This window comes from Pleurodeles waltl, chromosome 5 (assembly GCF_031143425.1).
Source record: "Pleurodeles waltl isolate 20211129_DDA chromosome 5, aPleWal1.hap1.20221129, whole genome shotgun sequence".
Taxonomy (NCBI): Eukaryota; Metazoa; Chordata; class Amphibia; order Caudata; family Salamandridae; genus Pleurodeles; species Pleurodeles waltl.
Genome location: NC_090444.1, coordinates 733,301,090 through 733,317,091, shown reverse-complemented (window position 1 = coordinate 733,317,091; position 16,002 = coordinate 733,301,090). Strand labels below are relative to the sequence as shown.

The window sequence follows — 16,002 nt, the reverse complement described above, 5'->3', positions numbered from 1 at the left end:
GTTCTACGTTACGGCGACCCCACTCTTCCGTGACACGATGAAAATAAGACCGTAGCCTCGCCCTTTGGATTCAATATGAAACCTGACTGGCGTCAATGACAACGATCCGCCCATTTCCTTACAATGATTGGTTCACGATGTTTTGCTCCCTACCGCTTCACTCATTGGCGGGAATAGAGAGAACAAAAAAAAGCTCATATTCAGTTTAGCACATATGAAATTATAGAGGAGTAATAAGTAAAATGAATGATAAAGTGGTATATGTTTACCGTAAACCGATACATTATAACAGTGTTTGTCATTGATAGGTTTTGAGCAAAATTAAAAAAAATATACAACATCGCACACGAGAACCTTTGGATTTAGAGTAACCAATAAGTTGTGTTTCGAATGTATAATGACAGTTGTGCCGCAAATATGGCCGCGGCTGTGCGATACAGTAAAAGAAGACTCCTTTCCATGTCCATGGCACATGGTGTTTGCTGCTCTTGCCCATGTCTGTTCTACGCCCCCAGGCACACCCCCGTGTCACCTTCCAACCACTACATCTATTTCCACTACAGCACTTCGATATGCACCGCTCAATCCGCGCCATCCAGCAGTGGGTCAGGCAGTCCTGTCCTGGGGCTCTTAATCGTTGCAACCACCAGCACCGCCACTTTCTGCTCCTGTCGCCGGTGGACGCCACCTCGTGCAGAATGGTAAAACGTCTGGGAGCGGGGAGCGCAGGGTGACCTTCTCAAGACCTAGAGTCTGGGTCAACAGTAATTTTTGTCGTAGCGCCCCCTGCCACTGCAGCCAGGGGTGCGAACTGTCATCCTGCACAAGCAGGCAATTCCTCCTCCAATCTTTGCTTTTAGGCTATTTCTCTGTGTGTCTGGCACTTTTGTGCGTGTCTGACGCCTTCCCTTTACTTTTCAACTTCTTTGATCTACCCCAGAACCCCCTTCAATTTAACAACAGCGACAACCTCTGTCAAAGGTAGTTTGTTGTTTTAAAGCACCGAAAACTGTCAAACGCAAACGGCATTATCGTGGTCACTACTTTGTATTCTAATTGTATTTGTTATGGTACCTACCGCTTTGTTTAACGACAGTTATGAGTTAGTGGTTAATCTAGTGGTGATTATTTGATATTGGTTAGTATTACTAGTTTGCAGAGTTATACATTCAAAGAAATAGGTTGTGATCTATGGGGTGAAGTGTTACAACTTTCAGAACTACAATAATAGAGAGTGGGCAGACAGGTTTAGGCTAGGTTTCTGAGTGAGGATTGCAGATAATGGATGGCAAGAAGGAAATGAATGAAGGGGAAACAGCCAGTCGTTTGAAAACAAGGTCACCATTTAATCCACGGTTTTAGGAATATAGAGAAGGCTTTGTTGAAATGATTGGCAAATTGAGCATGTACGTTTGTAGGAAGAAGCTTAATTTGTGTGTGTAATAGCATATTGCTTTGTAGCATTTGTAGAGCACTTTCAGCATGGGGACACCCAGGCACCTATCTACATGGATAGCATGGTGCCTCAAGATATGTACTATATAGACAAGCACCTACCCTACCTTTTAAAGCACCTACGGAGCTGGTCCACCATTGGTTCTTTTACAGAGGAGAAGTTCGTAATGGAAGTGAGCTAATATGATTCTCTCTGGATTATTAGAGGGTAGTGCAGGGCATTTGTTTGTAGACATCGAGGCCAGAATTTGTATTTGCGCTTGTCTCTGTGAAGAAGATTATACAGATTCTCTGATAGATCAGGTTGGGAATAACTAACTTCTAATCATTCTTGTGAATACTATTTTATTCTTGGCAGTTCCATGCTTTGTAGTTAGGGAATTCCATAATTTGACAGCTTGAACAGTGAAAGCACTGTCACCATTTTTTTTCCTCCTGTAAGTTTCAAGTATTAGATGCAGTGCCCGCCTAGATCAAAAGTTCCCTGGAAGGAAGAATTTGTTGATTTTTGATTGCTGGAAAATTGTTCCGTTTTTGCTTATTGCTCTGTGAGTGATGTATTATATCTTGAAAGAAGATCATCTTTGCATATGTAACATGTTGGTAGCCTTCAGGGTGAGAGAAATACAAGTTCATATTTTTATATTTATGGATCAAATCTGTTTATTGATTTCAGTTATAAAACATCGCATATAATCCACATCTCAGTGTGCCAGTAGGCTCATAGTTAGCTTACTTCATGCGAAACAATAAGAAAAAAAACCCAAGAAATATTAAATACAAAATACAACAGTATTTCCCCAAGACTGGCTATTAGTGCAAAAATCAGACAATCTCAGACTCCTTTACAATATAATCCTGGTCATGTGTGGACCTCCCCTTAAAAGTTCGCTCTATACTGAAGTCAAATTCAGAACCCTCAAATAGGTTGGGCATGTCAATTCAGAAAACTCCCCAGAGAGAATACGCAAGTATGGTTGCCAGAGTTCTTTAAAGTCCCCACTCCGATGCAGCGAGGATAAACCAGAGTTTATGTAGCCATGAAATCGTTGTCGGGATCCGTTCAGACCCCCACACGGATAGCAACAATTGTATTGCAGCATTTAAAGCTAAAGCCATCTGCCGTCCCCTCAATGACCTCAAGGGAAAAGTGATAGGGTTGGGAAGGCCCAGCAAAATGTATGCAGGGAATCGGGGGATCTGAGTGTCAAAAGCTATGTCAACAGTGTCCATTATGTACTTCCAGTACCGGTGTAGCTTGGGACAGTGCCATAATAGATGCACAAGCGACCCTCCCCCCCCACACCCCTCCAACAAAGACTAGATTTAGCGTGATCCCAAGCATGAATCCTTTTTGGGGTGTAATACCAGGAGGTGGCCACTTTATAAGCTGTCTCTGTACCTGCTGCGTTATAAGCTGTGTGGTGCGCTCTATAAAAAACACTCTCCCACTCATCCTCCGATAACTCTCTCCCCAGCTCTTTCTCCCATCTCAGTTGACCCTTAGTCTTGGACAGGCGGGCCTCCCCTCGCAAGAGGGCATAGAGTTCAGAAACCACTCGCTTATCGCCCTTTTTCGTAAGAATCCATTTTTCAAACGGTGTTAACAGCCTGTCAATTAATGCTCTATTGGCTGGTAGCAGGGCCCAATGTCGAATTTGATAGTACATCATCCTATCCGCCTCGGTTAGACCATATGTCTCCCTAAGCTGGTCAAAGGGGATAACCCCCTGCTCGTTGAATAAGTATCCCACCCTTTTACAGCCTCCCTCATACCATCAACGCAATGCTTCAGGCTGTAGTCCCAGACGAAAATCAGGATTCGCACCCAAGGTGGTCATTGGGGACGGGAAGGTCGTCAAGCCCCCTCTGCCGGCCACTCGGTCCCATACCCTCATCAAAACCTCCGTGACCGGGGATATGTACAGCCCCCGCGCTCTGTGACGATGCCTAAGCCAAGGTTCCTTCCATATGTGAGAGCCGGCCACCGCCTGATCCATGAAACACCAATGCTTCTCAGAAGACGGACGGCTCCATTCCAAGAGAAAACGCAATTATGAAGCTTGGACGTATCGAAGGAGGCAAGGGACTGCCAACCCACCCTGCTGCTTAGGACGATACAGCACCTGTCGTGGTAGTCGCGCCGCCTTCCCTTCCCATATGAATCTTAGAACCGCTGATTGGAGGGTCGCTAACGTTCGTGACGGAGGCTCCAGCAGAAGCGCTTAAAACAAATACAATATACGTGGTAAGATGGTCATCTTAACTGCAGACACCCTGCCCAGCCAGGACAATTTAAGCCTCCCCCATGTCTTTAGGTTGCGCAGCACCTCCCGGGTCAATTTCGCATAATTCAACGACGCCGTACAGGCAGCTGTGGAACCCAGCTCTATCCCCAGGTATGGAAGCCCCGAGGGAGACCATATGAAATGGAATTGGGCCCTCAGGTCCTGTTCATGCTCAGCACTGATAAACTTGCCCATAGCCTGCGATTTTAGCATGTTCATATTTTTATATTTAAAAGTAGTTTTGTTTCTGAATGTTCTGCACCCTTCTAATGGTTGAGAGTGAAATGGCTTGGCACAACCCAGTAGTGTAATCCAGTTTAGAGCGGAGGAGTGATGTTGCTTGTGTCTTTACTGAAGAAATCCAAACTGTAGATAAATGCATCAAAGTGTTTTTCTCGTACGGAATGATGACTTAGATTTTAGGTTTTTACATTCTAGTACTCATGGAGAGTGCAATGTCAAAGACAGTTCCAAGGTTTCAGACTTTTTTCAGTGGAGGTCCCAGTTCATCTGGCCAGAAACATAACAGACCATAACTCCTCCATTCATTGCAGGGCAGCATTTTGGTTTTTGAAGCATTTAACTTAAGCTGATTTTACGTCCTCCATTGATCTATGGCTATGAGGCATCTGTCGAGTCTTAATTTTCCTATATTTTCCAATTTGAGAGTTATCTGCATGCTGGCTGTGTAGGTGTAAAAGGGAATTCAAAACTTTTGATAAGGTTTGGCAGTGGTTTCATAAAAATGTTGAAAAGTAGAGGTGCAATGATAGATCCCTTTGGAACTCCTATTTTAAAGAATTAATGATTTAATGATAAAAAGATTGGTATGTGTCAAATAGGATCTGATCTAGCAAAACCCACGCATCCTCTCCAGCAGGAGAAGAATTGATGCATCATTGCTGTTGCGTGGAACATAACTGGCACATCGCCTTCGAAACCGATACTGAAATGCTTTTCACTGCGCAAGATCCTTGCTTTCCTATCGACGGCAGCCTCTTTGACGACGCCAAATCTCTACATTGCAGCCTCTGCGCTCATCAGACTGACACATTTCCTCAACTGCACAATGCATCCTCAAAACTGGTCTACGCATTACAAACACTGGCGCCTAGATCCTCGACGCCAATGCAGCACGAACTCACATCCTAATTCGGCTGCATCTTGGAACCAGTGCATCGCCACTGTTGTGCCGAGGAAATGAACGCATCACCTGTGCTAAATTGTTTGGAACTGACGCAATGATCCCCAACCAGGATTTAAGGTACTTTAGCTCACCCAGACTAACTGGGTCCCTGTAGTCGGCCCGCGCTCCATCGCAGTTGTTTTGATCCTTTTCCTTTGTCACGGTCCAGCGTCTCTATATATCCCTGGTTGGCGTTTCTTGCTTCTAAGCACTGTTTTACAGTTTAGTTTTAAACATATAAAACTCAAATTCTGTATTGCATTGATCTGTTTTTCTTACCTGGTATGGAATTTTTTTGTGTGGTATTTTCAATGTTTTACTGTTTGTAGTGTTACACAAATACTTTACACATTACCTCTGAGTTAAGCCTGACTGCTATGTGGCAAGCTACTAGAGGGTGAGCACAGGTTGATTTAGGGTTGTCCTGATACTTACCCTGACTAGGATTGTGGTTGTTGCTTGACTAGGGTTCATCCCCAGTCAACCACCAGTCCAATTTCTATCATATGTCAATAGAAGAATCTTTTAGAAAATTATTGACTTGAGGACAAGTCTAGCAGTGGCAATTTCTGGGATATTTTTGTACCACCACTAGCCAAACTATTTTGGTTACTGTCACCTATGATGGAGTCCATTTGTGTTTTTACTGTGACTTTCCAGCACACTTTGGCAGAACATTTAGTTCTGACCTTCACTGTTGGTGCAGTTCTCCATCTTGGGAAGAGCTAAGTTTTTACTTCTTTCTAAATTCTATTCTTCTTGTATATTTCGTGTCTTGTCTCACAAGGATTTGGTCATCTTCTTGTTAGAAGGGACAATAAATCAAGGAGATATGCTTGAGCACAGTGTTGTGTTCCAGGGAGTACTGCTAGGAGTTTTCCAGGAATTTCATTGTAAGTACAGTGGACCTTTCATTTGGAAGGCTCTGTGGAGAATGCAGAGTGCTTTAAATACAAAATGTCTGGCTGTCGTATCAGATTTGCTGCAGTGTTTGTGTGCTTTGTACTTTTAGTAGTAGGAAGCAGGGAGCTACAAAGTCAAAACTATTTGTGTAAACTACCTGCAATATTGTGAGAAAGAAAATGACCTGTAAATTCTGATCATCTTAGATGAGGGGCGAAGAGTTTTAGCCTTCACATAGAAAGTTCTCCTAGTGATTTTAGTTATACTTTGGTCAAGGATAGAGTTGATTCCATGGTCACTCCAAGTGTACTTACTTCACTTGATTTTGCTCCTGGTATCTCTGGTTCTTGGGGTCATATCATGGTAGATTGGCTGTTGATCCATTGTCCATTTACGTTTTTGTGGAGTTGAATTTGAGATGGTTGCTCACTATCCATTTGTCAATTATGTTAGCCTTGATCTGTCACTGAGCATAGCCTTTTCCATCCATACTCGCCAGCCACCAAAGAATCAGTTTCACTTACAAAATAGACAGGCCGTTTGGCGTGGGCAGTGCTTTTTTTGCAGTAGGTGCTGCTTTCCAAATATCCATTTCTATAGTCCACCTTTTTAATTTTTCTTTTTCATCTCCTTCTCTCCTCTGTGTTGTTGACTTGAAAATCTGTGAGTTTGGTCTCTTCAATTAAAGACAAAGTAAAGACAATTGACCTGTACTGACCACCGGTCCAGCTTTACCAATGAGATAGTTAAATCAATATAGATTGCAAATACATTTGAAAAAGACCCTTTAAATAAGCTCTTCCTATTGGTTTGCAGCACGGCATATAACCAGTTACTATTGAAGAATTTAATTGTACTCATTTTTAGGTCTGGCAGTAAACCACTTTAGCTGCAGACAAAGCTCTTAAATGTGTCTTTTGCTATTAAATGTGTCGTTGCACCTCAAAGTCCCCCTACACTGTGTTGGCACTGCATCAGCAGCGGTTTTGCACCTACTTATTTTTATACCCCAAAGCTGTTGCATTAAACGTAGTTTGCCTGTGTTTTTTTTCTTTTTTCTCCTAAATATGATTTTTGCTTCTAACTGTGTTTCCCCACTCTTGTTGATGTTGCACTAAGGGTGATTGCATACATGTTAGACCTGGCGCTTTTTGCAGGGTTCTCCCCAAACGTTTTTGCTGCCTTCTTTCTATTTTCTCTGACCTGTTTTTGTTGGCTTTAGTACTCTGGGCATTTTACCGCTGCTAACTAGTGCTAAAGTGCATATGCTCGCTGTCTAAATTGTATTGGTGAGTGGTTTAACCATGATTGGCATATTTGACTTACTGGTAAGTCCCTTGTAAAGCGTGTGCCCGGGGCCTATAAATCAAATGCCACTAGTGGGCCTGCAGCACTGATTGTGCCACCCACATGAGTAGCCCTGCAAATATGTCTCAGACATGAAACTGCAGTGTATTTGTGTGTGCAGTTTTAAATTGCTATTTCGGCCTGGTAAGTGCACCCACTTGCCAGGCTCAAATATTCCTTTTTATTACATGTAAATCAGCTCTAAAGTAGGCCCAAGGGAGCCCCATGGGCAGAGTGCATTGTAATTAAAATGTAGGACATTTAGTGGTGTATTTTGCATGTTCTTATAGTGAAATACTGCTAAATTCGTTTTTAACTATTGCAAGGCCTATCTCTCCCATAGGGTGACATGGGGACTGCCTTGAAATATCTTTTAAGTGTAATATCCTATTGGGAGCAGAAAGAGATATTGGGGACTCCGAATTCACAATTTGAAATACATATTTTTATGAAGTTGGTTTTCAGATTGTGAGTTTGAAAATGCCACTTCTAGAAAGTGGGCATTTTCTTGCTTAACTGTTCAGTACGTCTGTCTTTCTGCTGAATACATGTCTGGGTTATGATGACATTTGGGCTGTTTATGTATTCACTCTAGACATTCACACAAAGGGAGCTGAGGTGTGCGCTGCATATCTTGATAGCCCATCATCAGGCTGATGGGTGTTCCTGAGCTAGAGTAGTGGGAGGAGCTGACATTTGCACCAAAATATGGCTGTGTCTGTCCTCATATGAAGCAGTCTCTAACCCCCTGGAGTGTGTCTGGGGCCAGGGCAGGGAAAGGCAGGGTCTTGTGCACTACAAAGACTTCTCTTTTTAGTTTGCCTACTTCAAAGACAGAAATGGATATAAATACTGGACCTCTGACAATTCTTAGAGACATCAAAGACTTCACCTGCCAACACCTGGGCTCTCTTGCTGAGAATCCTGACTTGCCAAGTAGTGTCAAATCCAGTTCCTTGGCCCTTGGGAGTGAGTTCTGGTGTAACAAAGAAGAAACAAGTGCATCGACCTCCAGAATGACTTCGGAACCAACTCTGCTCACTGACCTCTCGCCGCTGCCTCCACCGACGCCGTGTGTAGGAGGCTGGCCTGGCTTATAGTGGGTACCTGATAACTGTGCCAAGCCCAGTTATCCCTTATTAGTAGATTAGTAATGTTCTAGCAGCTTAGGCTGATAGAGGTAGCTATAGCAGAGCAGCTTAGGCTGAACTAGGAGACATGCAAAGCTCCTACTATACCACTTATATCATATAGCACTATATCATAAGAATCACAATACTCAGACGTATTAAAAATAAAGGTACTTTATTTTAGTGACAATGTGCCAAAAATATCTCCGAGGATATACTCCCTTCGGAGGTAAGTAAAATACACAAAATATACACACAAACCAAAATCAGGTAAGTAAAACAGTCAGAAAGTAGTGCCAACACTGTAGAATACAATAGGATGCGATTGGCCTAGGGGCAACACAAACCATATACTAAGAAAGTGGAATGCGAATCACAAATGGACCCCTAGGCTAGTGTAGTGTGCAGAGGGTCGCTTGGAGTGTAAGAAAACACTAAGGGTGTCCAAGATACCCCACCCCAAGACCCTGGAAAGTAGAAGTAAAGTACTACTATTTCCCCAGAAACACACTACACTCGTGATAGAGGATTTTGCAAAGACCACAACAAACTGCAAAGCACTGAAGATGGATTCCTGGACCCGAGGACCTGCAAAAGAAGGGGACCAAGTCCAAGAGTTGTGAAAGTGTACAGGGGGGAAGGAGCCCACTAAACCCTGGATGAAGGTGCAAAATGGCTACCTCTGGATGGAAGAAGCTGAAGATTCTGCAACAACGAAAGGTGCTGGGAACTACTCCTTCGTGCAGAAGATGTCCCACAGAGTGCTGAAGGATGCAGAGTTGTTTCTTTGGCAAAAGACCGCAAACAAGCCTTGTTAACTGCAAGAGTCGCGGTTGAAGAAAAAGGGTACTGCCTGGGCCCAGGAAGGTCCAGGATGTCGCCACTTAGGAGAGGAGACAGAGGGGGCCCTCAGCAACGTAGAGAGCCCACGCGCAAGAAGGTAGCACCCGCAGAAGTCCTTGAACATGGGTTCAAGAAGTCTGAACACGGCAGTCGTCTCAACACTGCAAAAGAGGGTCCCATGAAACCGGAGATTAACTCAGGGAGTTGAGCAATGCAGGACAGACTGCTTGGGACCTGGACTTGGCTGTGCTCGAAGGATTCTGTGGAAATGTTCAGACAAGCCCTAGCAGCTGCAGTTCTTGCAGTGCACAGGATTACTGTCTGGAGAGGGGAGGCAAGGACTTACCTCATCCAAATTTGGACAGTTGGACCACTGGACAGTCTGAGTCACTTGGGTCAACCACCTGTGTTCCAGGGGCCACGCTTGTCAGGATGAGAGGGGTCCCAGAGTACCGGTGACGCTGAAGTTTGGTGCCTGCTGAAGCAGGGAGAAGATTCCGTCGACCCCGCAGGAGATTTCTTTGTGGCTTCCAGTGCAGGATGAAGGCAGACAACCCCCAAAGCATGCACCACCAGGAAACAGTCGAGAAAGCCGGCAGGATTAGGCGCTACAATGTCGCTGGTAGTCTTCTTGCTACATTGTTGCAGTTTTGCAGGCGTCCTGGAGCAGTCAGCGGTCGATCCTTGGCAGAAGTCGAAGAGAGAGGTGCAGAGGAACTCTGGTGAATTCTTGCAAGTCGTTATCTGAGGAAAAGCCCACATGAGAGACCCTAAATAGCCCTCAGAGGAGGTTTGGCCACCTAGTCAGGTAAGCACCTATCAGGAGGGGTCTCTGACGTCACCTGCTGGCACTGGCCACTCAGAGGCCTCCAGAGTGCCCTCACACCTCTGGATCCAAGATGGCAGAGATCTGGGACACACTGGAGGAGCTCTGGGCACCACACCTGGGGTGGTGATGGACAGGGGAGTGGTCATTCCCCTTTCCTTTGCCCAGTTTCGCGCAAGAGAGGGACTGGGGGGTTCCTTAAACTGATGTAGACTGGCTTATGCAAGGAGGGCACCATCTGTGCCCTTCAAGGCATCTCCGGAGGCTGGGGGAGGCTACCACTCCCCAGCCTTCAACACCTATTTCCAAAGGGAGAGGGTGTAACACCCTCTCTCAGAGGAAATTCTTTGTTCTGCCTTCCTAGGACTGGTCTGCCCAGACCCCAGGAGGGCAGAACCCTGTCTGTGGGGTGGCAGCAGCGGTAGCTGCAGAGAAAACCCCAGAGAGCTGGTTTGGCAGTACCCGGTGTCCATAGTGGAGCCCCGGGGATGCATGGAATTGGCTCCCCAATACCAGAGTTGGCATGGGGGGACAATTCCATGATCTTAGACATGTTACATGGCCATATTCGGAGTTACCATTGTGAAGCTACATATAGGTATTGACCTATATCTAGTGCACGCGTGTAATGGCGTCTCCGCACTGACAAAGACCGGGGAAATGGCCCTGAACTATGTGGGGGCAGCTTTGCTAGTGCAAGGGTGCCCTCACACTTAGTAACTTTGCACCTAACCTTCAGCAAGTGAAGGTTAAACATATAGGTGACTTATAAGTTACTTAAGTGCAGTGAAAACGGCTGTGAAATAACGTGCGTTACTTCACTCAGGCTGCAATGGCAGTCCTGTGTAAAGGTTTGTCTGAGCTCCCTATGGGTGGCAAAAGAAATGCTACAGCCCATAGGGATCTCTTGGAAACCCAATACCCTGGGTACCTAGGTACCATATACTAGGGAATTATAAGGGTGTTCCAGTGTGCCAATTGTAGTTGGTACAAGTGGTCACTAGCCTATAGTGACAACTTTAAAGGCAGAGCGAGCATAAGCACTGAGGTTCTGATTATCAGAGCCTCAGTGACACAGTTACGCACTACACAGGCATACACATTTAGGCCACAAACTATGAGCAATGGGGTCCTGGCTAGCAGAATCCCAGTGAGACAGTAAAAACACACTGACATATACTCACAAACAGGCCAAAAGTGGGGGTAACAATGCTAGAAAGAGGCTACCGTCTCACACCATGGTCCTCGCTCAGTGCAACAACCACAACAGATTTCCCAGTTCAGGCGTCGCTACAGTGCCTCCAAAGTCCCACCACATTGTGAGTCCAGAGTGCCGTGGCACCCAACTCCGAATCTGCCTTAGCACCTGTGGGTCCATGGTGTGATCGTGACACTGCAAAGTCGATGCCTCACGTCTTGACTTGCTGGATCCATCAACCCCCGCCTTGTCGTAAGGAACAGTTGCCTCGCTGCCAACACTGCATCATCTCCCCTGTAATCATAGTGAACAGACACCTCACCTTTTCTGCTTAGCAGTGAGGAACAAACACCTCACCTCCCCAGCGGCAGTAAGGAACCAACATTGCACTGGCTCCTGTGACGACTCACCTCCCTGACTCCTTGCTGCATCTTTATTCCATCATCGTTTGGCAAGGTACTTTACCTGGGGTCTGTGCGGCTTCATGACTGGCATGCACTCCTTTGCGAGTGGTGTCAGACTGTTGGGAATGACTCGGTCAAGATGTTGTGATAGCCCCAGTTGGGGCTATTGTGTTTCTAAGCAGTATACTAAGATTTAATATTTGAAAAGTCCTATCTTTACCTGTGTGTGTTGGATTTTTGTTGTTTTGGTATTGTTTTAATCAGATAAATATTGGCTATTTTTTTAAGCTGGTGTGGAGTACTTTTGTGGTGTTTTCACTGTGTTACTGTGTGCGTGCGTGTACAAATACTTTACACATTGCCTCTGAGATAAGCCTGACTGCTTTAGCCAAGCTACCAAGGGGGTGAGCATGGGTCATCTTAGCTTTGTGGCTCTCTTACCCTGACTAGAGTGAGGGTCCCTGCTTGGATAAGGTGCAAACCACTGCTATCTAGAAACCCCATTTCTAACAATAGATAAATGTTATTTTGCACCTAGGTGAGAAATCGTCTAAATACATTTTTCATACAAAATACGATTTTATACTGCTTGAAGAATTCACATTCCTGCTGATGTTGCACCAAGGCTAGATTTGCATTTCGATGTTCTCTAAACCAAATGTGAAGTCCTAGCTATACATACTTGTTACACCTAATTTCTCCACTGAGTTATACCTTAAAGCTGCATATTGCAGCTGTCCCATATTCAGTATGCTTTGTACAATCAATTGCCTACATGTTTTTGTGTGATCTTATTGTGACCACCCAATGTAAAATAAAGGGACCTTCATTTGAGGTCATACTTCTGTATGTATGTTAAATGTTCCCAAGTAAGATATATCGATGTGTGTATTTCCTGTATGTAGTATCTTTTATCACCACCTACTTAGAAGCACCAGTAATATTATGTTTTTTGTTTTCTGCCGAAATGTTTCTTTTGCGCTGTTTTCCGCAAAACCCGCGGCATTGTACACCACTTCTTGTTGAGATACTCTTGCTATTATTCTTTATATAAACAATGAGAAAAAACATTGCAAAAAAAACAATTCTTTCAAGCCTACCAAAAACTACCTTCAAATAACCTCGGGTATTGAGCCCTGACAATAAACTCAGAAGCCTTAACCAATATCAAATGGCATCGTGTCAGACTGGGCTAGATTATAACTGGCATATTCTTCTTTTACTGTTGATATACTCCCTGGGGCCAATACACCATGCTTTTTTCTTCTTTGTCTGAAAACGCTAGGCAAAAAACATACTATCTCAGGTCACTGAAAGCAGAAATGTGTACTACACGCCCCTCTGTATGAAAAGGGGAATGTTGTGATTCCATACATAGATATCAACCTCCTTAACTTTACCACATTGTATGAGAGCATGAAGGTTTTAAAAGCTTCAGCCGTGGCTAAGGATGTTGATGATGCTCGCATGCCTACCATCTCTATGTATTACGCATTACTAGCCCATCCTCATGAATCCCCCAGTTTCCGTATTATCACCTACTCGCACATCTTGTAATTAGACCAAACAGCATTTTGCCACCGTATACAAAGGTAGTAGGAAACCTGGAACAAAGCTACGCCTACACCGACACAGGCTGCAGTATTGTAAAGAATAACCCTCTTGGTAGCCATCACTGGCGTTCGATACAGCCTCGTTCTGTTAACCAACCTGCTTCAGTCCAGCTGTGCCAAATCAACGGCGCACAAACTGACTCTCCACAGAAGGGTTGACCATTCGTTTTGCCTCATATTTCATTGCAGGCATTTGCTATTGACTAGAGCACAATTCTTATGCACTCAAAAATGTGATCGAAGCTATTTCACCTGTATGAGATTATACGGAGTCAGAAAGTGCACTATCCATCTCAAGTTCCCGGGGAGTAAGGGGCAACTGATCCCAGATAGGTTGTTACAGGGCAGTTTACCACTGGTGTACTTGGGCTTCACCTTACTGGTGGACCCAAAGCTGGGCACCGAGAATTCAATAAACACCAAATAAGCATTGATAAATCACTGTGTAGCTAATCATTTACTTTGTTAAAAAGAAAAGTGCTTTATTTTTTAACCTACAGTTACAAATTATTGAGCATGAATCACGGTGGGCATTTTCTGTGGGTACTAATGGGACCAGTACCCCCAGTAATCTAGGGGGCAGGCTTGGTTGGTAAAGCGCATCAGCCCTTCACCCTGGAAAGGGGTTGGAGGGTCTTAGAGGTTGTAGGGGCAGATCTCATTACGAAGGTTGCTCCCAGGCACTTGTTAGTTCACAGTAGCCCATGCTCTTCCTGTTTTGTAATTCATGTTACAATACTTGTACTATTGCAGAAAGTTTTGGGGGGAGGGGTGGGTAGGTCACATCTGCTTTCATTGCTGTTAGCGGGGGCATTAATGCTCTAATTGTGTGCTCTGCAGGGCTCACTAAGCGGCAGTGACGCTACACAAAGGGGGTCATTCTGACTTTGGCGGGCGGCGGAGGCCGCCCGCCAAAGTCCCGCCGGCAGAATACCGCTGCGCGGTCAAAAGACCGCCGCAGTAATTCTGAGTTTCCCGCTGGGCTGGCGGGCGACCGCCAGAAGGCCGCCCGCCAGCCCAGCGGGAAACCCCCTTCCATGAGGATGCCGGCTCCGAATGGAGCCGGCGGAGTGGAAGGGGTGCGACGGGTGCAGTTGCACCCATCGCGATTTTCAGTGTCTGCGTGGCAGACACTGAAAATCTTGGTGGGGCCCTGTTTGCCAAAGGCATGGGCACTGCAGGGGCCCCCATGGGCCCCACGACACCCGTTACCGCCAGCCAGGTTCTGGCGGTCAAAACCGCCAGAACAAGGCTGGCGGTAAGGGGGTCGGAATCCCCATGGCGGCGCTGCTTGCAGCGCCGCCATGGAGGATTCCCTTGGGCAGCAGGAAACCGGCGGTACACCGCCGGTTTCCCGTATCTGACCGCGGCTGTACCGCCGCGGTCAGAATGCCATGCGAGCACCGCCAGCCTGTTGGTGGTGCTCCCGCGGTCGTTGGCCCTGGCGGTCCATGACCGCCAGGGTCAGAATGACCCCCAAAGTGTCTATGCCTTAATCTAAACGTTGGCACCTGCAATAGTTAAATGGCGCAAACATCAGTGAAGAGGAGGCTGCAGGAGGTTTGCAGTGTTAGTGGTCCTGGTAGCCTTGAAGCTCGAGTTCTTTATGTGGCCCAATCAAATCCCCTGCCTAAAGTAGAAAAGTATCTGCTCTAGGTCGTAGCATTAATGTCTTCATGTTTTTACAGTCTCTTCATGATGCTTGTGAAATCCTGTTTGTTGCTTAGCTGTGGATGGCAGTCAACATTCTAGCACCAATCTGCGTCTTGGCTGTAGGTGCTTAGGCACAGAACCAGCTCCTAGAGTTCCCAAAACTCCCTCCGATTCAGGTGGCCGATGTAGCTGCCTGTGCTGAAGACACTTCTGGGGTCTCCGACTTCACCCTTGGCATATCACTGAAGGCACCCCCATTGTCCCAGCAGTGGTGTTAATTCATCCCACTTGGACTCCTTCTTTGTCCTTCTCCTTCAAAGCAGCATCTTCTTTGTGCAAGGGTGTCTCCAGTGCCCCTCTAAAGCAGTCGATTAGGTCATTGCCTCGAATCAGCACCTAGGAAGAGCCTCCTGACTGATTTGTCGATTTCTCTGATTGCTAGTCTCAAATGTGGGCAAAGAGAGTTTGTGGTAGTCACAGATCAGGTGAAGGTGGTTCACTTCCACATTTTTTTGACTTACAATTCGAAATTGTGAATGGCAAAATCAGGAAAAAGAACATTCCACAAACCAACAGATCGTAACAATCTATTAAGATTCAAAAGCTATCACCCTAAGGCCATTCATACGATCCTTACTTATGGCCAATCTCTATGACTAGGATGAAATTGTTGTGACATTAATCTATGGGAACACCAAGCATTCAACCTATTTAAAAAAAACTGGGAGAAAATAAATACCATGAGAAGATCATAAAATGAGCAAGAAACAATCACTGATTAGAACCTATTAAAGACCTCGAAGATCTACATACATGTGTCGCCTCTTTCAATCCAGTATCTACTCATTAAAAAAAAAAAGGCACATCCTCAATGCAGGAAAGCTCAACATACAAAAAACACTGTTTGCTTTCAAAAGGATTAACATCCCCAGAGCGATTTTAGTCCATACAAGGCCATGTCCCAGTAGATAAGTTGAATCTATCAGCACATGCTGGGCAGACCTCTTATATAGCTGTGTGTCTAAGCACTTACTCACAACCATGTAGGCATACACTCATGCATATGACCCTTTAAAAAAATATATATATACACTTTTTTATTGTGACCAGAACAATCACCATGGCACACAATAGTTGACAGAAAACTAACACATTA

The 16,002-nt window shown here is 45.3% G+C and overlaps 1 protein-coding gene across 1 annotated transcript in view; it reads left to right on the top strand.

Moving 5' to 3' along the window:
- Positions 1 to 502: 502 nt before the first annotated feature.
- The window catches only part of FH (fumarate hydratase), a 133,343-nt gene continuing 117,843 nt past the window's right edge, over positions 503 to 16,002 (top strand). Inside the window, exon 1 of the mRNA XM_069234690.1 lies at positions 503 to 701. Coding sequence (XP_069090791.1) covers positions 573 to 701 — 129 coding nt within the window. The 5' untranslated portion in view covers positions 503 to 572. The remainder of the gene's footprint in view (positions 702 to 16,002) is intronic.